Below are 21,067 nucleotides of genomic sequence, written 5' to 3' on the forward strand. Positions count from 1 at the left end.
TGAGCCTATAGTTTATTTCAATATAAACTGTCATGAGTGGCAAAGCACAGAATATATTGTCAGTAATCTGGTATCAACTGAATAATTAAACACAGATAACAGCTGTATCGTTGAACAGGTAGCGCCCACTTCAATTAAACTCTCCTCTTACACTACAGATGAGTCAGTTACTCTGTAATGACATGGTGATGGACATAAAACTGCCAATATACAGGCAAAAGACTCTAACCTAATTATCCTTTCAGTCCCTTAATGAAACGTTATAACTCTGGGACAACATTTATATATTTCAGGCTAGAGCTGCCTAAATGCATTGCGTGCACTTGGACGACACATTTGGAAACACATTCTATAATAATCCACATATAAACACACCAAGCACCGCCAGACGCACCATACCTCTTTAGACAACATCCATGGATGTGTGTGCAGAGCTCCTGAATAATGTCCTCTACGACACTGTGAGCTGTAATTTGAGTGTTTTGCCAAGTCGGCAACCAGACCCAACAGGTGTCCTATGATGGGAACACTGGGTGGCAGCAACCTATGCAAAGCAAGTGCAGGTTAGTTATTGATACATTAACACAAAAAAGGGAAATAAAGTGGCTTTTGCATGTAATAAACCGGGTTAATGCAGAAAAAACTAATTGTTAAAGATAAGAATTTGTGGAAAAATACAGTCACATTGTTCATTGTGTGTACTAGAAACACAACAAAGGGGATACGGGGATATTTAAGTCATGCTTTTGTTAATATTATATTTATACTATCAATATTTGGACAAACTTGACGTGATTGATTGAAAGATCAATTCATCTCATTGTCCTGCAGAGGGCAGCGTCAACCATTAGCACAGCCAATCAGCTGTCAGTTTGGAGTAGCGACATCCATGCTAAGGAAGTAGCACTGTCCGCACAGACTGATGTAGGAGCAGGAGCCCAAAGCAACGATGTAGATTTCAGATATAAAACACTGAGGTAGCTCTGTGTGACGTCAACGAGGAGGTGAGGGCGTGAATAGCTTCAGCAAGTAAAGCAGGAATAGCGAAGCCATTTTGCTAACGATTGTTATTGTTCTTTAGCATGCTAACGTGACTTAAACTTGACTTCTGAAGATCGCCCCAAACGAAACCGAAGAAGGATGATATTCTCAGATGCGTGCATTCTATCTGAGTCTGCAGACGGTTGTTGGGTCGTTTCATGAGCACCTGTCGATGTTTCGTGCCTGAAGCTGCAGGTGGAACATGGATTTCCTCGCTCTGTTCGCGGTCTACGTCGCGGTGGTGCTCGCATGTATAGTCCTAGTCTGCAAATACTCAGGTCGGCAGCAGACTCCCGCCGCTGTTCTCCTCGATGCTGCAGCAAAGGTAGGAAGGAAAGCTCAAAAGTAGACATTCTCTGAACATTGGGAGAAAACTAAAAGCATACCGACCTCAAATGTTTACAGGTAGTCGCACCGTTTACCCCAAAATGGCTCCAGAAGGCATCACAGTGGACCCTGCACACGTTGTTTCATCAAAGGTTCGGATTTTAAATGTTCCATAGGAATCTCTAATCAATTCTGACCTTTCGTTTTGAGGATTTCCCCTCAGGCCTTGTCGTTTGCTTGTGATTGCAGGAACAACCTGTTCGTCTATCTGCATGTCCTGCTGGAGGTTGCCGTATATGCAGAGTTCACCTATGAGGTGTTTGGCTTCTGCAGGGAGATGGACACCAGCCTGACCAGTCTGTCTGTGCCTTACGTCCTGCTGGCCATCAAGACCTTCCTGTTCTACCTCTGTATCAGCAGCGATCCGGGTAAGGGTCACATTCAGTCAGGGTGCACCCCGGATAAGACGCCAGCTCATCGCAGGGCCACACGAATGACAGGCAGCCATGCACGCTCGCACTTAAAGAATGTTTTATCGGCACCGTTTCACCTAAATGATGTATTTTCGATGGTGGAGGAAGTTGGGAGAACCTGGACAGAAGCCACGCGTACGCAGGAAGTACACACAAACTCTGCACAGAACAGCCCCAGGCGGAATCAAACCCTGTGAGGCATCACCGCTACCCACTGTGCCACCCTTTGTGCAGTATAAATACCATTAATCTCTCAGTTTTGGTACACACTACTGCAATCATGATGAAGACTGCTGACATGACAGTTGTCCAGAACCACGAGGAGGGATCTCATTTTTGAGATGTCCCTGGACAAGGCCTTTACAGAATGGTTTGCTTGTATTAAATTTAACGCATTGAATTAAGCATAAATCCAAAGCGGATTGTAGAAATATTTATTGTTTTTCAGTTCATCCGAATCAAACGTGTATTTTCAGTTGCAGTGTTTTTCAAGACTGAAGTGAAAAAAACAATGCCCTTATTTGTGGACACAGTAAATATATTTAGACCTGTCTTTATCATATTGTGGTCTGCAGCACAGAGTGTGTGTTACGTTTGACAGTTTTCTCTCCCCTTTCATCCAGGCACCGTCACCAGGAAGAAAGCTGCTGGCCAGGCTCTCATCTATCCGTACGACAGGAGGCTGTTTCATCCCGGACTCTCCTGTCCAACGTGCCGGCTTGTGAAACCGGCTCGGTCTAAACACTGCAGTGAGTACTTGTCTATAGTTTACAACGCCTTATAGGGACAGACCAGCTAGTACAACAGGTAAATAAGTATTGTGTCTCTGTATTCCTGCTTTGTACGGCGCTTGCATTTCAGGACTCTGCAACAGGTGCGTCCAACGCTTTGACCACCACTGTGTGTGGGTGAACAACTGCGTCGGCGCTAGGAACACGCGCTACTTCCTGCTTTACCTCTACACCGTGTGTGCCATGGCGGGGGACGTCGCCCTGCTGACGGCAGACATGCTGCTTCACGCCGTACTGAAGTCGGGGCTTTTGATGGCCAGCTATATTGACGAGTCCGGACAGCAGCAACCAGCAGGGCCTGTGTTTGTCGTGCAGGTGAGGCTCAGCACAGGCGACTGTCAGTCTTACGTTGAACTGTCTCATGTTGAGTATTTTCTTTTTCCCTCCAGCATCTGTTCCTGACTTTCCCCCGAATCGTCTTCATGCTGGGCTTCTTGCTCTTTGTCTTCCTTCTGCTGGTGGGCTATGCTCTGTTCCATTCCTACCTGGCTCTCGTCAACCAGACTGCTAACGAGTGGTACAAAAGCCGGGGTTACACCTGTCAGCACTGCCATCCAACTGCAGCGGCAGACCATCTCTGTTACCCGGCGCCAGACCAGTCTGGGAGATACTACTACAGCAGAGGGATACTCCGAAACCTGGGGGAGGTTTTCTTTCCTCTTCGACCCGTTCAGAAAAAGGACAATTGAAAAAAACACACACTACCTTTCTGTGTTGCGTTTATTGCACAACCCACGCCTCTACTTCCCCCGAGAACTACTGCTGACTGGAGAAACAACGTTTATTCGGTATCACAGACTTCCTTGTTGTCTCCAACAAGATTTCATTGTCAACAAAGAAAAAGGTCATCCTTATTGGATAGTTCTCTGTCCATGAAAAGTTGAGGTACCTTATCTAATCCCTTTTTATGCTTTGCTCACCAACCAAAGCACGTGTGGAGAAAACACAGTATGTGCACCATTATTTACTTTATGAATTTTATAAATATGCAGTCGTAGTATCCAGTCTCGGCTTTCTACATTTTTTATTCAGGTATGGGCATATTTTGAGGGTACATAGAGGGCTAAAGATATAATGTAATTTAATGCTTTCTAAAGTTAGTTCTGTATTGAGCTCAATAAAACCAGCAATGGGAGCACTACACTAATGTTCATTTAAATGCATATCAAATTAAAACATGCGCTGAATGGCATTATAGGAGAAAATACAAAAAGCATTCATTTATATGTAAAGAATACAAAAAGCTATTTAGAAGTGCCGTGACCTCCGCCGTCCGCTAGATGGCGCGCTGGTAATTTAGAACGACTGACTTGACTCAGTTGGTGACAGGAAGTTGGGCCGGATGACGCGCGCGTGGGACTTTTTATGCGGAAGTAGCCTCGGAATTTACGTAACGGAAGGTTCCGTGTTTCGCCGGGGAATGTCACTTCCACGGTGTCTGTCTCGGTGAGTCGGTGCCGTTTTAAGTTTTGCCGGACTTGACAGCGTTTATTAACGCGCTTGCGCAGTAGAACGAACAACGCGTTGCCTGAAGGGTGTTCGTTATTCAATAATAACACGCGAAAAAGTGTGACTCTTCCGCCATGTCTGGGTCAAAATGCACTCGGCTGTCCGGAACCTTGGTGAGGCAGCTGCTGGACTCCGTGGAGAGCCTCCTGTTCGACTGTGACGGGGTCCTCTGGCGCGGGGACCAGGCCGTCCCCGGCGCCGCGCAGGTCGTGAACCTGCTGAAGGAAAACGGGAAGAAAGTGTTTTTCATCACGAACAACAGCAGCAAGACGCGGAGGATGAACGCCAACAAACTGTCCGCGCTGGGGTTCAAGGCGGAGACCGAGGACGTGTTCGGGACCGCGTACTGCTGCGCCGCGTACCTGAAGACGGTCTGCAAGCTGGAGGGCAAGGTCTACCTCCTGGGGAGCGACGCGATGAAGGAGGAGTTCGAGGAGGTGGGGATCCAGCAGACCGGCGTGGGGCCCGACCACGTCACCGGGAAGCACGGCGACTGGGCCAACGTGCCGCTGGACCCCGACGTGAGGGCGGTGGTGGTCGGCTTCGACGAGCATTTCAGCTACATGAAGCTGAACAGAGCCTTCCAGTACCTGACCCGGCGGGACTGTCTGTTTGTGGGGACGAACAGGGACGTCAGGCTGCCCCTGGAGGGGGGCAAGGCGGTGCCAGGTAGGGGCGATCCGGGGGGGGGGGGGGGGGGGGGGTAAAACGCTGCAGCAAATACTCGGTGGAGGCTCGACACACTGGAGTATCAGTAATATTACACTGGCACGGAAACCATCCCATAAACTAAAGATGAATCAGTTCATGCTTATGATTGATAAAGATGCTTTATTAAACCCGTTTAGACCGATTGATACTTCAAGCACCAGATAAATGTACATTTCTTTCTCAAAGTATTTGTCCTAATGAGTACACGATGTAGTTCCGTGTGCTGCTTACATTTACACACTCCTCTGCTCCGACATCCGCTGAAAGGCATTATTCGTGTTTTCTCAGTCTGTGGGAATTTAGATTATACGTTTAGAGCTGGAGATGCAGCGATCGACCTTTTTGATTTCAATTTTATTTTATTTCTACAGCGCCAGATCGTAACAGAAATGTATTATGGTGCAGCAGGGAGAGACAGAACCCAAGTCGACCCGCAAGAGCAAGAACTTTGGGTTAGAGAGCACAAGACTACGGGGAAGAGAGAGAGAGAGAGAGATTACTGACAGATATTTATATCATGAATAATCAGAGAGGGAGGAGCTCAGTGTGTCATAGGAGGTTAAGCCACCAGTATTGATTATTGTATTGATTAAGTATAAGCTTTGTTAAAAAGGAAAGCCTTTGGTCTTGAAGAGATGGTGTCTGTCTCACGAACCAATCAGGGAGCCGATTCCACCTTAAAGGAGCTTGATAACTGTAAGCTCCGCCCCCCCCCCCCCCCCAGTCTGCTGGAACCAGGAGCAGGCCAGCATTTTGCACGGCTAGGTTTCCTAGCAGCGTTACCTAAGGGAAGCATGTACAGCGTGAATTAAAATAGGTCCAAGCACCGAACCCTGTGGAACTCCACATTTAACGTCTGTGATTCGTCTCTTCCCAGGTACAGGCTGCCTGCTGAACGTCGTGGAGACGGCGGCCCAGCGCCAGGCCCAGACCGTGGGCAAGCCCAGCCGCTTCATGTTCGACTGTATCGCCTCCAAGTTCGGCGTGGACCCGACCAGCTGCCTGATCGTGGGCGACTGCCTCGCGACGGACATCATGATGGGCTCCACCTGCGGCCTGAAGACCCTCTTCGCCCTCACGGGAGTCGACACTGTGGCGGACGCCGAGGCCCACCTGAGCAGCGGCTGTGAGGAGAGGCGGGGAATGGTGCCCGATTATTACGTGGAGAGCGTTGCGGAGCTCCTTCCGGCCCTGCAGCGATGAAACCGCCGTCGAGCCTGCCGGTCTCATGTCAGCCTTCAGCGACTTCTGAAAGGGAGTAGTTTTCACTTGACATGATTCGAATCCTCTCAGAAAGTCACCGCCGAGCAACCGGCACACGCGTGACAGACGAAAACAGATTATCGACGAACCTCCTGCTGATTTGACGCGACGCTGCTGTTTTATTATTAATTAAAAGCATTTATTTTTGGCGTTTCATTTTAATTCAGTTCGTAAGAAGTCTAAAGGGATAGATGTGTGCTTATTTTTCTAGCAAGGTGACTACTTTTATCAGCCTGTCTGTGACGCAACTTTAAGATCAATGAGGGGAGTGTGCACGTAAACTGTGCACGTAAACTGTGTCCGGGTTCACGGCTCTGTTTTAAATATTGACGCCTCATCAGAAGTGATGCGCTCCCTTGGGATGGTGCAATGATACGATATCCTAGTTTATTATGCAATCTGTGGAAGCCGACTTGCGTTTCAAAGGCAGTCCGAGCTTCCTGTTACGTCTGTATATTGTGACTCGTCTATTGACTCCGTAATTAAACAAGCTATCTTCACCGAATCCGTCTGTTCTCCGTGGCTTTAAGTTCGACGTGAACGCGGTGGAATTCCCTCTTTGTCTTGTGCTTAAGGTCACCTTGGGCTGTCGCCGCCTGGATGCAGCGACAGCCACCGCTGGGTATCACCTCTCGCCCGATGAAAGACGCCTTCCAAGCCGCGCTGGCCGAACCCTAACCCTTTGTCCATTGTCCGGTTAGGGGGAGGGGGGGGGGGGGTGGCCAATTCCCCTCATTTAAGTGTTTGAGTGACAGAACAGGCACATTGGAAAGACGGAAAAATGTTAGAGAGACATATCAGATGAGAAAGACCTAAAAAAAAAAAAGAGGGAATGCCAGAGTCGAAAACTGACTTTTGCGAGATGGAGAATGTTTTGTGGTTTGGGTAACTATTTGGAAGGGAAAAGGAGGAGGAGGAGGAAGGAGGAGGAGGTCTGTCGGGACAAAGACCAGCTGACGAGGTGCACCGAGCCTCAGTCAGCACCGGTCATGACCGCAGCGAGGAGGGAGCCGACCGCGTGAGGAGCCGCTAAGGGACGCAGGATGTTGAGGTGTTGGAAACGTTCAGCCGGCCGTGTGGAGGAGGCCCAGTGTTCGGTGAGAAGATGATCTAGTCCAAAATGAATCCAACCACCGTAGTGAGAGCAGCGTGACCTGATGCAACGTCTAGATGCTTTAAGTTTAAATCTCGGCTAGCACCATGTGCTTTGATTTGCAGCCCATAATGAGACATGAGGTACCTTTTAAATTTGTGTCGCCGGTTCTTGTGTGTGGAATCATCTCTGCAGGGGGGCTCCGATGCCTCCTCCCAGTTCCGCTTCCCACACAAGGCGTTGTGGGTGAGCCTACCAACCTCTCTGCTCCTGGTCATCGTGGCTCTTGCCTTGACGGGGCACCTGGGGCCCCTGGGGCCCCTGAAGCCTCCGTCTCAGGTACTGATGGCTGCCGGCAGCAGGTATCTCTTACCTCGCTGTGACTAACCTGCCTTTTGACAGTCCTCACAGATTGTCCGAATCACAGCTCCGGACCTGGACGGACTTCTGATCAACCAGTCGGTTGTTGTGGACCGGCAGAATGACCTGGTGACCTTTTCGCTGATCTCCCCAGAGAATAAGACGTCCACTGTTCTCTTTGACATCAAACATGTGCGTCTAGGCGGGTAGCGATCCGAGACACGTCCTGTGTTGGACTAAAACAGAGCATCGGGTTCATTTCAGTTTGCATATGTGATCGTGTGCTGTTGCGTTGCAGGAATTGATATGTTACAAACCCGTGGAGCAGGACAGCTGCTTCCTGAGACCGATGGGCCGGTCCGACTACGACAATGTTCACGCTCTCCTCCACGAGCAGCAGGTACCAAAGCAAACGTGTCATACGAAAGGGTCTGCCTCAATGCATGTGCGATGGGTGAGACCGCAAAAGCTCGACGTGCAGAAGGGCAAATGATGGTAAAAGCAAGTCGGGGCTGCCCTTCAGGCTTTCCTCCTGAAGCGCCGCTCAGCCGGGGCACGCCGGATTTTGTAGGTTTTGGATGACTTGTTTGCTGCTCCTTGAAAATAAAGGGTGAAGTACACAGAGCCTGGAAGGCAGGTCTAGTCGTCGTCGTCGTCCCCCCGTCCCCCCTCTTCATGGCTGAATGAATTCCTCCACCTATCTGATCCCCCCCCCCCCCGGTGTTGCCCAGGATCTTCTTACAGGAGACAGAGAGCCCGTATTAGAGAGAGGGCACAATGGTTAGTTTGTGTGAAAGCTCTTTAGCTTTTAAGACTCCTGTGATGAATTAAAATGCGGTCCGGTGCTCCGGTGAGCGACAGAGGACCTGTGGAGGTCTGCTTTTCGGCAAACCCCTGGATTACTAATAGTGATTTGACAACATGAGCAGGTGAAAGGCCCCGGCTGCGCTTCGGATAGGAACCAGAGCTGTTCCTGCAGGTTCACTAAGATGGCCCCCCGTTTCTCTACCTTATCTTTTTCTTTCTTTCTCGGTCTGCACAATAACCCATTTCCACGGCTCACGAGCCAAGTCTCAGAGCGTCTTTCTCCTCGTCTTGCAGTGTCACATATCTCTTTCACCTCTACTGTTGATAAGAGGGGCAGGCCCGTCCGGATGGGGAGTAGCTGTGGTCTGTCCTTCTCTCCTGCATTGCAACGGTCCTCTTGGTTGGAGGACCGATTGTTCTGCGAGCCGCTCGACCATCGCAGCACTTTAAATGGTTTCCTATCAGAAGTGTAAAAGGTGCAATTACGCGCAGCTTTTCTGCCCTCATCAGTGAAAACATCAGGCCAATCCCAGCTTTGGGGTTTCAGTCTTTGTCTTACTTTGACAATCTTGAGCTGAACACGATCTCTCGCACGTATGAAATGACGCTGCAGCTTTTTGGAGTCTCCATTGATAAGCACAGAGGACAAAACTCTTGTGTTGTCCCACCGTCCTCAGCGGAGTCACGTCCACCTGTCTGGGAACGAGACCCAGAGGCTGACAGAGTTTCTGGGGGTGCTGGCGGCCACTCAGGTGGATTTGTCCACGCCTGTCCAGGCTCTGTGTCGGGACAAATCTGTCCACTGGACGAGGAGGTCTGAGGGTAAGAAAAACCTGACTTCTCAGACATAAGCCTCAAATGACATGTAAAAGAAAACTTTTACACATATTGGGATGATGAATATCAAATGATTATCACCGTCCCTGGTATCGATGTCTGTTTCATAGCGTTCTATCGTATAAAAGCTGTTTTAAAAGGCGTCGTTGGATGATGTGCTTCTTCACCAATCCCAATTTACAGGTCCTGATGCTACCCTGTAAAGGCAAGAGAATAGAGAACCTATGTACGGTATATCAATTCGCCACTAAAAATAGTCCCTAACAAATGCACTTTCCGCAGGCCAAGGATGTCAAGCCTTAAGTCTATATTTGAGAATCAGGCAACATTTGTCAGTTTTGCCTGAAGGAATGACAGTTAATTGATAGATTATCATAAATGGTTAAATAATTGACCAATAAATCATAATTTAAAAAAGTAACCCAGTAACAGTGAAGACTATTGCACCTGCTGCATGTTAGGTTCATTGTATGCCAATAACCTCGTGTCACAAACCAGAAGATCTTCAACTCACCGTCATCCACAGACACTCTAAAAGTGTTTACGTTTAGTCAGCTCAGCAAACTAAGAGTCGCACTTGCAACCTCAGATCAATTGGTGACCTTAAAATAACAAAAAGGACAGTTGTTGCACCTGCTCAACAGGAGTACTTTAATATCATTCCGTAATTAGGCTGCTTTCAGACTGTAATGTGAGGAAATACTGCCAATGGAGGACATTAGCATTCCTCTAATCATACACTGTGAAATGTGAGTAGGATTCGGGGCTACTCTTCTGAACCCAAGGAGGCGGCGCGTTATCCATCCTACGCTGCGTCGTCTCCACTGGGAGTTTGTCATGTCTTCTTGCCGTGTCACTGAAATCTCTGCTGTCATCAGGCCCGGGGAAACAGAGGCTGGTCTACTTCTGCATCGACATCTGCTTTCCCAGCAACGTCTGCGTGTCTGTGTGTTTCTACTACCTACCAGAGTGACTGTATTCTCGTCCTCTTCTCCCAGCAAGAGATGAGGGAAGCAATCGTCTGTTAGGCTGCACTCCAACAACAACAACAACAAAAAAACCCGTTTTGACTGTTCCCTTTGTGCCATACCGCCCCCAAAACCAGCAATGCCGCAAAACCCTGCCAGTTCATTTCCAGGCGACTAAGAGGGAGCGGAGATGAAGACAAGTTATCATGTTTATGACCAACGTTCCATTATCTCTCTCTTCCCTCCCTCTAATTCTGAGACTATAGAAGAAAGATCCTTTTCTTGTACGCGGCTCCAACTGCATTTCCTATAAGCCGCTGCTGCAGTGTCCTTCCATGTAGCCGCTGTGCTTTGATTTGTCTAATAAAAGATTTGCGCATTATTTGAACATCGTTTCAGAATAAAGGAGAAAGTTGAAAGGCTGGAAGGCCCGTTTGTGAACAGCACCTTAATGAAAGAAAATCACTTTGCACTTGTAGATTTTTATTGGTCCCCGTAGGGAAATCTTTCTCCATAAATTGCATGTGATGTAGAGAAAAAACCTCAAGTGAATGAAGAGGATCACACAAGACAATGTATGTTCCTTGTTAATATAATGTCCTTTGGATTCCTTAAATATGTTTCAACATAAATGATCTGTAGTTGCCCACAGAGCAAAGAAGTTTAAAACGTAATGATGAATACCATATTTTGATCAGAGCAAATTGCAGATTTTTTCCTGCACACCTCAATTTGGTCCAAATAGTGTGCTGCTCATTCAGGGTGGATTTTTTTTTTTACTTTGTGAATTCTGGCTTTGCTCTGACGCTGAAATATTTAGCCAAACCAGGAAAAGGAGAACACAAATCAAATATTCAAGGTAATATCCAAACTTCCATCTCAACATTGCGTCCGGAACCCCACAGTCCACTGCTTTCGGACCCGTCCATCAGAACTTTTGCTGTGCTCGTCCTCAGCCCAGCACGCTGTCATTGAAAGCCAAAGACACCACCGCCTTCTGGTGGCCGCTGTATTCCCTCTTGATCTCTCCAGTCTGCACGCACCACAGACGAGCCAGGTTGTCTGAAGAGGCTGTTGGATTCAGACGAGTGTCAGGACAAGCGATTTACACGGAAGACATCGACAGTTAATCTGTTTCTCCCTGAAAAGCCACTGAATGTCATCTTTAAAAGGCAACAAACAGAAGTTAACCTCCATTTTGCATCACTGAAATGTTAAACGTCTGTTTTACACAGTGATCTCTGAATATTTGCTGTCTTGGCGCTTGCAGCTATTTCAAATCTGCTCATTTGACATTGATCTTTTTAAATAACACATCATTTATAATTTAATACTAAAGAATTGTTCTCAAAAACCCAAACAAGTGAGGAGGATCACTGTGTCTAAATGTGAAAGTACTTGATACACAATATACTGCGCTCCTGTACTGACCAGTGACAATATACTGGGAGTCTCCAGAGAAAGCGCAGTCCCACATCCAGCCTCTAGACGTCTCTCCGGGATTGTTGCTCTTGATACTCAGCTCCGTCATCAAAGAGAAGTTGGAAGTCCTCCAGATCTTACAGGTCTGGTCAGCTGAGCAGGTTGCCAACAGACTGGAGATGATCACAGACAGAAAGAGCTCTAAATCCTCAGCAACACAATAGTTTTAACTATTTTCCGCGCACGAAAAGAGGACGTCACTCACGTGGAATCAGGGCTGAACCTGCAGCGGAGGGAGTAGCGTTTGTGTGCAGGGATCTTGGTTTTAGGAATGAGCTGAGTCACTTCGTCTCCCATGCCTCCAGCAACGTTCCACACGTAACAGTTTCCCTGATAAAGGAGGGCAAATCAAATCGATCATTCAATGTAGGTTCATGCAGAGGTAAAGAGCACAAGGGGGGGGCTGTTTTTGGGGACCGACCAAGCTGTTGACTGCTGCCATGTAACTAGCATCTGGGTCGATGTGAACCGAGTTGACTGAGACCTCGGGTTCGGGGATAAGCTGTTCATTGTGGTCCGTTTTCAGATCCCAGACATGAATCACTCCACTCTGGTCTCCAACAATCAGCTCCGCCTGAAAAAACACAGAATGCGACATGCAAGTCGTCTAAATGCCTCAACACAAATACGTTGCAAGTTATCAGGTATTAACAAAAAGAGCACATGCTCTGTCTCACCTGGTTGGGATGCAGGCAAACGCAGTTGATTGGAGCATTGACCTGGAAAATCCTCTGGCACTGGAGATTTCTCGACCTGGGTCAGCATTAGATCTCAAAAGTCAGGCTTTGTAAATCAAAGACCAAAATGTGTTCTCCTCTGTTCTACCTCAGGTCCCAGATGCGGGCCATGCAGTCTTCTCCTCCTGTGTACATCCAGCGTCCATCTTCATGAAAGCCCACAGACGTGATATTCTTGCTGACGCCATCGTAGTTGATCACCGGGTTAGGGTTGTTGGAGTTCAGGTCATACATGCGGATGTGCTGATAACCTAAAACAATGGATTACTGTGGAATCAAAGCCGTGCCTGAAACACGACACGATCACAAGGAATCAGGAAATGAAATTTAGGGAAAAAAAAGATTCTGAACAAACCTGCAGCTGCGATCATACTCCTGTCGGGCGTGATCTCGAGAGAATTCACCTGCTAGAGGTCGTTGTTAAGAAGCAGATCGTTGGCGTTCAGGTTATTCCTACATCATGCATGCATTTCGTCCGTTAGACAGAGTAAAGATACGGAGTCCTGGTGCTGGACGGTCCTGGTGCAGATCCCGCTGTGGGCCTGCCAGAAGCGGACAGTGTGGTCGTACCCAGCCGTAGCCAGGATGACCGGGTCGCTGCCCACCGTGCCCGGGTTCACGTTCATGCTCGCCTGCGGGCCGTCACTGCTCGGGCAGAGGCATGGACGGTACTGCTGAGGAACACAGGAGTTTACGGGCTGCTCCTTTAATAGGAGCGTAGCGCATTTAGGTGCAGAAATAAGAGCTTAGTCATTAGCAGCAGGCTAGGTTCAGCAATAAAACCTTAAAATGACGCATTCAGTCAACAATGACAGTTACATTTATCGTATTATTTATAATAACGTCGATAAATAGAGTAGAAATCTGCCAGGATACTTTTACCTTTGGTTGTTATTGTTGAAAACAAATCAGTCCATCACGCCAATGTGTCCCCTGGAAACAGACGACGAGGATTCGACGTTCCGCTTTGCGTTTAATCAGCAGCTTTACCGCCTCCTACTGGACGGAGTTTGTCTTGACAAGAAAAGTAGACTACAGCGTGCAGAGAATTGTTTCAGCTATAATTCTGATCATTTTTAAAGGACTATCAACTATTTTATCCTTTTATCCGGATTGGATCTGGATATTATCCAGATTTTTCTCCACTTGTTTTCAGCCTACTGTGTTAATATTAATATTGGAGATGGAGATTTCTAACAAGCATCTTCTGATAGCTGAGTCAACGGATTTGTTGATCCACCAAAGAGGAAAATGCTTGATGGATCTTGATGAAAACAAATCTGAAATGCGTCTTGGTCTAATTTAGATCACATAAATGTTTTAGAGTGATCTGGATAGAATAGAAATAGAAATCCTTTATTGTCATTGTATAGTGGATATGCAACGAGATTGTGAGTGCTGCTCCTTTGGTGTTTAGGTACAATATAAAATACAGATAGTAGTAAATGAAAGTGATAAACAGTGCATGCAGATAGATTGTCCAGTACTTTGCATTTAGTAGTAGCACACATTAGTTATTGGACATGAGGTCGGGGAGGCGCGGTATTCCACTTAATTTGTAACACAGTTTTCCTTCACATTACAAATTGCACATGGAGAGTAGTTATATTGTTTAGTGCACATGTTGGTTGTTGTTCAGAGCGCTGATGGCTCTCGGATAACCGTCTGGTTATCATCTTTTCTTTGTTTTACCTTTTACTTCTAATGAAGGCCTTAAAAAACCATATATTGTAAACTATGCATTCAATTCACTCACTAAAAATCATAAAAATAATGAACTATCATGCAAAATGTATTTTTGGATCTAATCCAGAATGAGGTTAATGTTAACATTAAAAAAAGCCATTTATGGATTCAAAAACCAGTTAAAAATACAGATAAACTCTGATTCACTTTTCCGAGGTGAACGAGCTGCTCGGCGGAGGTTAGCGCTCTCCGAGTGCTTTATAGTCTTAAATCTGAGGACGCTATTTTAAAATGTGTTTGCTCATTAAATATTCTTTCAAGGAAAGATGAAGGTTGAATAATAATACGATTGACAACATACAATTTTAAAATAATTTATTTATCAGATAAGAAGTCAGTTTATCCAACTGTCTGAATGAAATTGAATAAATACATAAATAACAGGAAATCTATTCTCTTCACAAAACACGAGGCTCATCAGGCTGTTGCTAACGGTAACATGTCAGTGAGAACAGCAGCAGCATGCGCTGTCCTGCTCAGGCAGCGTGCTGTGATGACAGCAGGCCAATCATGTGCGCTTTCACCTCTCCTGGCTCAGCCAATGAGCAGGCTAGGACCTCCCCCTTCATCCCAGCCTTCCGTTTGGTGGAGGGGACTATCTGTGACATTTTACAAGAATTATATAAGAAAGAGTTTGCTCCGGTGGGAAACACAAACGCTCTCGAGCTGAGCGCTGCTGCACCTTCACGCAGACTTTGAATCTCTCCAGAAGACATTTCCACTTCAGTGCAGTTCGCTGGTCGTCGGTCAGACGGGCGAACTCCTCCATCTGCCACATGGAATAGAAATATTATGATGATTATTTTATGATGAATGTCAACGATCGTTCTTTCAGTGCTACCGACCGTAACGCCAAGCATCTTCTCTGCCACTGGGCTGCGGAGGCTGCAGGCCTGCAGGGTGCCGCTGTGGTCAGTGACGTCCACCAGCAGGTCGAAGCCCGTGGTGACCGAAAAGGCCCGATGCCTCGCCGGACAGAGCGAGTTAGAGCAGCTCTGTCCGTCCTCGGTCACCTGAAACTTACACGCGGCGCTGAGACCAGAGAGCGGATCAGCACGGTGTCTCTGAAACTAAAAGAACGTACGCAGCCGCTCTGCGCGTCGGAGCGAACTCACCACCGAGTCCTGATGACTCTTGAGACAGAAGAGTCGATGTCCAGCTTGGAGATGAAGCTGTATGAGATACCAAAGAAAGCCTGAGGATTCTCACGGGCCTTCTGCTTCAGCTGGCTCACGGTGAACACGTCAGTGATGGAATCCACTGGAGACGCAAACGGAGCGCCGCAGATTCAGCGTGAAAGTCCCGCTGTGAAGTGAAGTTAAGTCTTCTCTGGAGCCTACCGGTCACATCTTCTGGGTTCTCATCTTGATCCAGAGCCCCAGACTTGGATATTTCCACAGCATAGCTGTACAGCAGGCTAGCCTCTCTGGTGTCTGAAGCAAACAAAGGACAAGGACAGCAGCAAACAGCAAATACTGACTGTACACTGTAAACCAGGGCTGGTTTCTGCATCGAGTGACATTTAGCTACTTCCTGTCTGTGATATCTTACCAGGGTTGACAGTGATGACGGTTTTCGAATTGACGGTTGCTGTCATGGAGTTGCGAAAGCTGTCGAAGCTAACCTTCGCGTCTGCTATGAAGAGCACTTGAAAGAATAAAGGTTAAAACAACAGCAAGTTATTTACAAACACACAGTTATGCTTCAGATATGAGCATCCACACAGCGTGCTAATGGGATAAAGAGGAGCTTTCTGGCCGCTGACCTACCCGTCTCCTTCGGGACCAGAGTCTGGACGAGCTGAATCGCTTCTCTGTCCCAGCTGTGACTGAAACAGCGGTCAGGGAGTTACATGGGACAGGCATGCGGGGTCATTTAAACTAAAAGCCTCGGGTCACAGAAGATACACGGGGGTGATCCAAGGGGCCAATGACATGCAGTACTAAACCTTCTCATTTTCCAAATGAAGAAATGAGCGTGACGCACCAGACGAGAGGAAAGGAAGAAACCGAGTCGTCAAAGAGATTCAGTTCCAGCCTCTGCCCTTTGCGATTGTCTGAAGTGGTGAAGAACCTCGGCTCTCCGATCTGCGAAACGTAAACAGAGTCATCTTCCCTTCCTATAAGACGTGTGGTGACACCGAGCTCTGACTCACGTCTTTATTATAAGCCAGTATATTCCATACAAGCACAAAGAGTAAACTCTGAGATCTATTAGGCCACTTATTAAGTCAGAACATTCTGATAAACTTCACTGTCAAACTCACTTTCACTCAATAAATATTTGCAGCATTCCAACTCCTGCTTCCCTGAGATTCCACGACTGGCTTTCACAACAGACAGTCTTCAATCTCAGGAACATTTAGAAACCATTTCTGCGGTGAAAGACACAGCCAAGGAACCACAATCTAATGCAATCAGTGTGTGAAACATTTGGAAGCGGCATTTTGGATTTCCTTTGAGATCTTTTTTTTTTTACTTCCTCACATTCCTTGCTTGAAAACACCTAAACCAATAAGAGCCTAAACATTTCATGACCAGTTGGAACTCCGATCCATTCAACGACCTCTACGACCTCTGGCTCCATGGAAACCTCAATCTGGCACATTCAACTCAAGATGATCCTGTGAATGGAGACGTACCGCGAACAAAGAGTAACTGAAAGCTGACACCCTTAAAATAAAAACACTTTGATAAATGAATCATAAATACTTGTACATTAAATATGTGCATGTCCGGGTTGCGACACGAATATTTCCACTTGATGCATTTGGACGTTTGGACGCCGTACCGACTTCACTGCGGCCAGTATGTTGATCAAAGTGGCATCCAGCGTCCTTCCGTTGGCCACGATGTCTCCCAGAGAATAGAAGTCTCTGGAGTCTTTCACAGGCAGGTGGCTCAGTGGCTGCAGCCGGTCGATGGCGTCCATGTCGGCACACAGGGACACTTGGGAGTGAGTCTCTGTCACCATCAGCCTGTAGAGGCTGAGACAAGGAACCGGCGAGATGTGTAGCATATTCATGAGGGGGTTAAAAGCATTTCACTCTGTTTAAAGTACCTGGGCGTGGTGGGGCAGAATTTATCCCCTTTCTCTGGATCTTTGGTGGAAACTAAAGGATTGTCAATGATGACTGGAAAAAGAAAACCAATAAATGCACAGACATTAAGATTTAAGATTATTAACATTATCTTTCACAATTATTTGTACAAAAGAGAAAATTGTTAAATGTTTGAGCTTTTTTTTTTATCAGCTAGACCAGGCATGGCAAACTACGGCCCGGGGGCCATATGCGGCCCCTTGGGCTTTTTAATCCGGCCCGCCGAACTTGTCCAAATTATATCATAAAATGTTATTATAATTAACTTTATTTGACTTTTTTAAGATTACCTTTTTATTGTCATTATATGTTTGACACTTTTTACACTACAAACACACAACAAAGTTCCGTTTTCCCTGTAATGTTACCTGTAAAAGGCCAAATCCTTTCATGTCATGACTTTTTCATTTATATTAGTTCCCAAAAATTTTAGAAACCATTGCGGCCCGCGAGTCAAAAAGTTTGCCGACCCCTGAGCTAGACTATAAATAGATGTGTTTGTGTAGCTAAGGATGTATCGCAGGTGTCGTCTCGTGTTACTGCAACAAGATCTTGTCACAATTACTTTTAGATTGCTTTTCATTCTACAATGCGAAAGTCACAAGATTAATTAAAATGTTTCTAAAGCCACAAAGTAGCTGGGATCTTTAAGGCTTGCGAAAATGTCGATAGCGTCTTCCTCACCGCATTCTCCGATGCTGAACAGGTTGGAGAGCCCGTTGATGTAGCCGTCGTTCCCCCAGGCGGTCACATTGATGAAGAAGTCAGGCGAGTCCTTAATGGTGAAGCCAAAAGTGAATCTGTCCACACCAAAATCTGAAATGAGAGTTTGGTGAGGTTAGGGCTCTGCATTTCACCGAGAAAGGGAAAAAAAAGAGATGCTGAGTGAGGTGAAATTCAAGCAACTCCTGTCCAGTAGAGGGCGCTAGTGCACAAGAGACTGAGGTACTGACTTTTCCTGTCAGGAAAGCTTTTAACATCACTTTTCCCAATGACGACGCCTGCCACCTTCTGGAAAAAAAGAAAAAGAACATCCACATACAATCTTAGAAATTTATCTTTGACTATTGTTACTTGTTTGATAAGAGAGCTGCTGTTAAAGAACAAACAAACAAACACAAACTCAAATTATAATGTATAATTTTATATTGATTTAATTGGTTAAAAGCAATCTGGACTCACCGGATGGGAGAAGTTGGGATGAAGCTCAGATATGGCAATGTACATAAGAGCAGCCATTTTATTTATTCTTTAGTTAGCCGAGCCCTGTCCACGTTTTTATTGCATGCAGAGACCCTGTCAATTGAGGAGAGTAAACAGTTCCACTTTAATTCTACTGGATCAAATGTAATGCCGCGTCTCATTCATGTCACAATAAATTGTTTAATTAGCAAACTAGCTAGCAGTGAAATAAGACTAATGCTAACTGCTTGCTTGATTTAAACATTATTAAATAAACGACACAATTATCAATAACACCTTATCAAATGTATGTCCAGTGTTGAATTAAATTATGCTATCTTCCGTTATGCTATATTGAGTTACGTATACCGGTTATAATCGCGTTTTACCGTCGTTATTAAGCATAAACTTCACCTGGATTTGATTTCTGTCCAGTTTGAGCACTTCCTTAGCGGCAAAACATTTGGCACGCGACGAGTCTGATGATGCGTTCGAGTGCTGTCAGAAATAAGAGCATTAGAGTAATGCTAGGAAGTAAAGAGGATCGAAGTGAGAATGTCAGCATGTTGACTTTTGTCACATACAGATAGATGAATTTATGTGATGAGTTTATATATATATATATATATATATATACAGAAGTAACCTCAACAAAAATAAACATACATTATGTCTATCACTGTCAATAAATGTTTAAGGACGGCTGGTGTCCTTAAACATTTACCTACGTCCTGCAGACAGAAACTAAAACTCACTCACTCATCTCAACCAATTAATGCCGTAATATATAACAATATCCTCCAATTACCAAAACTTCTCATGTTTTATCTAATATTCTATTACATTTTACACATTCAGTAATTCAGTAGTATCTATACAGCTGACCAAAATGAGACAGAACAATGCTGCAGCTATCACTGATTGCCCTGCTGACAGGAATCCGTCAATTGCATGTACATGCACTTTACACGTGCACACATAAACGTATGTGTTGTGTTCACTATGTGAGACAATCTTTAAAAGACTGCACTGTGAAAAGAATCCCTGCACCACAAACCTTGATATGGGCCTTGACAACCCATCTTTGCCATCATTCAGAAGATACGATCTGTTGTCAGGCATCTTTGCTAAGATGACAGTTTCCTGGTTTGTTTTGATAACACAAAGCTTTACGTGAAAATACTGTTTGCCAATGCTGTTTTATAGGCATGACTGAACTTTATTCATCTTTACACAGCCTTGTTTCTCTTGGGTTTGTCTTCCGAAGTCTTTTCCCACCGACAAATGCTGATTTTCAGGGAGTAATAGGTCTACTGATGTGAGTCTATAATCAGTTTGTTTATAATCACTTATAAAACTGTATAAAATAGTAAAAAAAAAATAAAAAAATGGCAATGTAAAGGCATTTCTTTACAGAAGAACAAAGAGTCAGTATCGTGGGATAAGACTTCATCAGACATTGCGCTGTGTAACTTTCCGTCAGTGGCTTAATGGGCTGAATAATGTTTTCATGTAAAACAAGATGGATTAAAGAGAGGAATCAATTTGTTATTTGCTCCAGTGCCTTGCCATTCAAATGAAAACACATTTCAAATTGTAATTTCATTAGGTTTTTCTGACTACAGTTTACGGCTCCATTAATCACGATAGCGCGGTGAACATCACCACATAAATCAAGGGAAACGTACTTTTGGTTCGGTGATTGAACCATAATGAATTCACAGCCTGTTTGCTAATATCTGATATGTCATAAATCGTACTTTCGTGCACTATTCACCCAGTTATTTTGAATAATTACGAGCAATCGACTTTGATTTCTCTGTGATAAGCAGCGATGAAGTCTTCCTCGTTGCTATTGATGGTGCAACTTTACCTGAAGCCAAGCAGGATGTGGTGTAGCTCCTAACGCAGTCACTGCGGGAGCACGCTGCGACTGGGTGGCCTCCTTGTTGCAGCTCGGCCCCCTGGAGGGCCTGCAGCCGTCTCACCTCTCCTTGGATCCATCATCAGCTCTTTGAATGCATGTGTACGTGTGTGTGTGTTTTCTGCTATGCATGTGACTTACAGTTACGGTTGAGTAATATGCTATGCAGTACGTGAACGTAGATTTCATGCCTGTTGCAAGTTTTTTTTACAGAGAGCGGTCAGGGCTGTTTATCATGCAGAAAATAGTTTCCATTGAAAATGAGGCATGATAAGTGCAATTGGGGGTGAATGTTGTGTGGTTTCAAGGTTGAATGTCGAGGTTGCCTTCAAGTCTTCAAGATCTTCAGTTCTTGGTTGGCTGGTTGAAACACAAATGATCCATCTCAAACTAAACGAAGCAGCCGGTTAATTTACCGACTGTTTTCAGTGGGGATTCTAATTCATCAGTCACTGTCTTGTGGACACATCTGTTGATTCTTAGGAATGACAAACGATATTATTGTATTATTTGCTGTCTGAATATCGAGCTTTCTTTTGACAGATCATTGTGCGCTATGCAACCTTTCTGATCAGAACTACTCTGTAGACCCATCTCAAGAGACTTTCTAGATAACGTGTGCTTTAAAATAAGTAGCTGGCAAGCTGAGCCTATAATGTTATATTTGGATGACGTCACCAACTCAGCTTATCAAAAAGGATTTATTTCCTACTTGG

General features: G+C 45.6%; 5 protein-coding genes across 5 annotated transcripts; 3 read left to right on the forward strand and 2 right to left on the reverse strand.

The window, feature by feature from the left end:
• Positions 1-919: 919 nt before the first annotated feature.
• Positions 920-3,943, forward strand: zdhhc4 (zinc finger DHHC-type palmitoyltransferase 4). The gene is made up of 7 exons (XM_068754368.1): positions 920-1,004; positions 1,231-1,366; positions 1,447-1,520; positions 1,618-1,796; positions 2,465-2,590; positions 2,703-2,947; positions 3,022-3,943. The coding sequence occupies exons 2-7, from the start codon at positions 1,244-1,246 to the stop codon at positions 3,319-3,321; spliced, it is 1,047 nt and encodes a 348-aa protein (XP_068610469.1). The 5' UTR covers positions 920-1,004; positions 1,231-1,243; the 3' UTR covers positions 3,322-3,943.
• Positions 3,944-6,612, forward strand: pgp (phosphoglycolate phosphatase). The gene is made up of 2 exons (XM_068754369.1): positions 3,944-4,810; positions 5,730-6,612. The coding sequence occupies exons 1-2, from the start codon at positions 4,216-4,218 to the stop codon at positions 6,053-6,055; spliced, it is 921 nt and encodes a 306-aa protein (XP_068610470.1). The 5' UTR covers positions 3,944-4,215; the 3' UTR covers positions 6,056-6,612.
• A 546-nt stretch (positions 6,613-7,158) lies between these two features.
• Positions 7,159-10,185, forward strand: bricd5 (BRICHOS domain containing 5). The gene is made up of 6 exons (XM_068754768.1): positions 7,159-7,212; positions 7,404-7,547; positions 7,611-7,760; positions 7,867-7,968; positions 9,053-9,197; positions 10,091-10,185. The coding sequence occupies exons 1-6, from the start codon at positions 7,159-7,161 to the stop codon at positions 10,183-10,185; spliced, it is 690 nt and encodes a 229-aa protein (XP_068610869.1).
• Positions 10,186-10,652: 467 nt separating this feature from the next.
• Positions 10,653-13,330, reverse strand: mlst8 (MTOR associated protein, LST8 homolog (S. cerevisiae)). The gene is made up of 9 exons (XM_068754441.1): positions 13,282-13,330; positions 12,897-13,070; positions 12,755-12,806; positions 12,488-12,650; positions 12,340-12,415; positions 12,084-12,236; positions 11,868-11,992; positions 11,612-11,775; positions 10,653-11,251 (listed from the first exon to the last, which is right to left on the reverse strand). The coding sequence occupies exons 2-9, from the start codon at positions 13,023-13,025 to the stop codon at positions 11,133-11,135; spliced, it is 981 nt and encodes a 326-aa protein (XP_068610542.1). The 5' UTR covers positions 13,026-13,070; positions 13,282-13,330; the 3' UTR covers positions 10,653-11,132.
• Positions 13,331-14,501: 1,171 nt separating this feature from the next.
• On the reverse strand, positions 14,502-18,484 carry meiob (meiosis specific with OB-fold). The gene is made up of 13 exons (XM_068754665.1): positions 18,428-18,484; positions 18,199-18,256; positions 17,930-18,061; positions 17,206-17,278; positions 16,936-17,131; positions 16,132-16,232; positions 15,915-15,967; positions 15,697-15,792; positions 15,486-15,578; positions 15,261-15,405; positions 14,991-15,177; positions 14,828-14,914; positions 14,502-14,744 (listed from the first exon to the last, which is right to left on the reverse strand). The coding sequence occupies exons 1-13, from the start codon at positions 18,482-18,484 to the stop codon at positions 14,622-14,624; spliced, it is 1,401 nt and encodes a 466-aa protein (XP_068610766.1). The 3' UTR covers positions 14,502-14,621.
• Positions 18,485-21,067: the final 2,583 nt, after the last annotated feature.

The sequence above is a fragment of the Brachionichthys hirsutus genome, chromosome 21 (assembly GCF_040956055.1).
Source record: "Brachionichthys hirsutus isolate HB-005 chromosome 21, CSIRO-AGI_Bhir_v1, whole genome shotgun sequence".
Classification (NCBI taxonomy): domain Eukaryota; kingdom Metazoa; phylum Chordata; class Actinopteri; order Lophiiformes; family Brachionichthyidae; genus Brachionichthys; species Brachionichthys hirsutus.

What these genes read in the sequence shown, in the direction of transcription:
- zdhhc4 (XM_068754368.1), top strand. Translation starts at nt 1,244, where the DNA reads ATGGATTTCCTCGCTCTGTTCGCGGTCTACGTCGCGGTGGTGCTCGCA. An exon ending in TCCTCGATGCTGCAGCAAAG is followed by an intron (nt 1,367 to 1,446) that starts GTAGGAAGGAAA and finishes AAATGTTTACAG; the next exon opens with GTAGTCGCACCGTTTACCCC. An exon ending in CTGTATCAGCAGCGATCCGG is followed by an intron (nt 1,797 to 2,464) that starts GTAAGGGTCACA and finishes CCTTTCATCCAG; the next exon opens with GCACCGTCACCAGGAAGAAA.
- pgp (XM_068754369.1), top strand. Translation starts at nt 4,216, where the DNA reads ATGTCTGGGTCAAAATGCACTCGGCTGTCCGGAACCTTGGTGAGGCAG. An exon ending in GGGGGGCAAGGCGGTGCCAG is followed by an intron (nt 4,811 to 5,729) that starts GTAGGGGCGATC and finishes GTCTCTTCCCAG; the next exon opens with GTACAGGCTGCCTGCTGAAC.
- bricd5 (XM_068754768.1), top strand. Translation starts at nt 7,159, where the DNA reads ATGTTGAGGTGTTGGAAACGTTCAGCCGGCCGTGTGGAGGAGGCCCAG. An exon ending in TGGAGGAGGCCCAGTGTTCG is followed by an intron (nt 7,213 to 7,403) that starts GTGAGAAGATGA and finishes TCATCTCTGCAG; the next exon opens with GGGGGCTCCGATGCCTCCTC. An exon ending in CTCTCCTCCACGAGCAGCAG is followed by an intron (nt 7,969 to 9,052) that starts GTACCAAAGCAA and finishes CACCGTCCTCAG; the next exon opens with CGGAGTCACGTCCACCTGTC.
- mlst8 (XM_068754441.1), bottom strand. Translation starts at nt 13,025, where the DNA reads ATGAACGTGAACCCGGGCACGGTGGGCAGCGACCCGGTCATCCTGGCT. An exon ending in CCGTCCAGCACCAGGACTCC is followed by an intron (nt 12,807 to 12,896) that starts GTATCTTTACTC and finishes AACGACCTCTAG; the next exon opens with CAGGTGAATTCTCTCGAGAT. An exon ending in GAGTATGATCGCAGCTGCAG is followed by an intron (nt 12,651 to 12,754) that starts GTTTGTTCAGAA and finishes CCATTGTTTTAG; the next exon opens with GTTATCAGCACATCCGCATG.
- meiob (XM_068754665.1), bottom strand. Translation starts at nt 18,484, where the DNA reads ATGGCTGCTCTTATGTACATTGCCATATCTGAGCTTCATCCCAACTTC. An exon ending in AAGCTTTCCTGACAGGAAAA is followed by an intron (nt 18,062 to 18,198) that starts GTCAGTACCTCA and finishes CTCTCATTTCAG; the next exon opens with ATTTTGGTGTGGACAGATTC. An exon ending in TACTGGCCGCAGTGAAGTCG is followed by an intron (nt 16,233 to 16,935) that starts GTACGGCGTCCA and finishes TACGTTTCGCAG; the next exon opens with ATCGGAGAGCCGAGGTTCTT.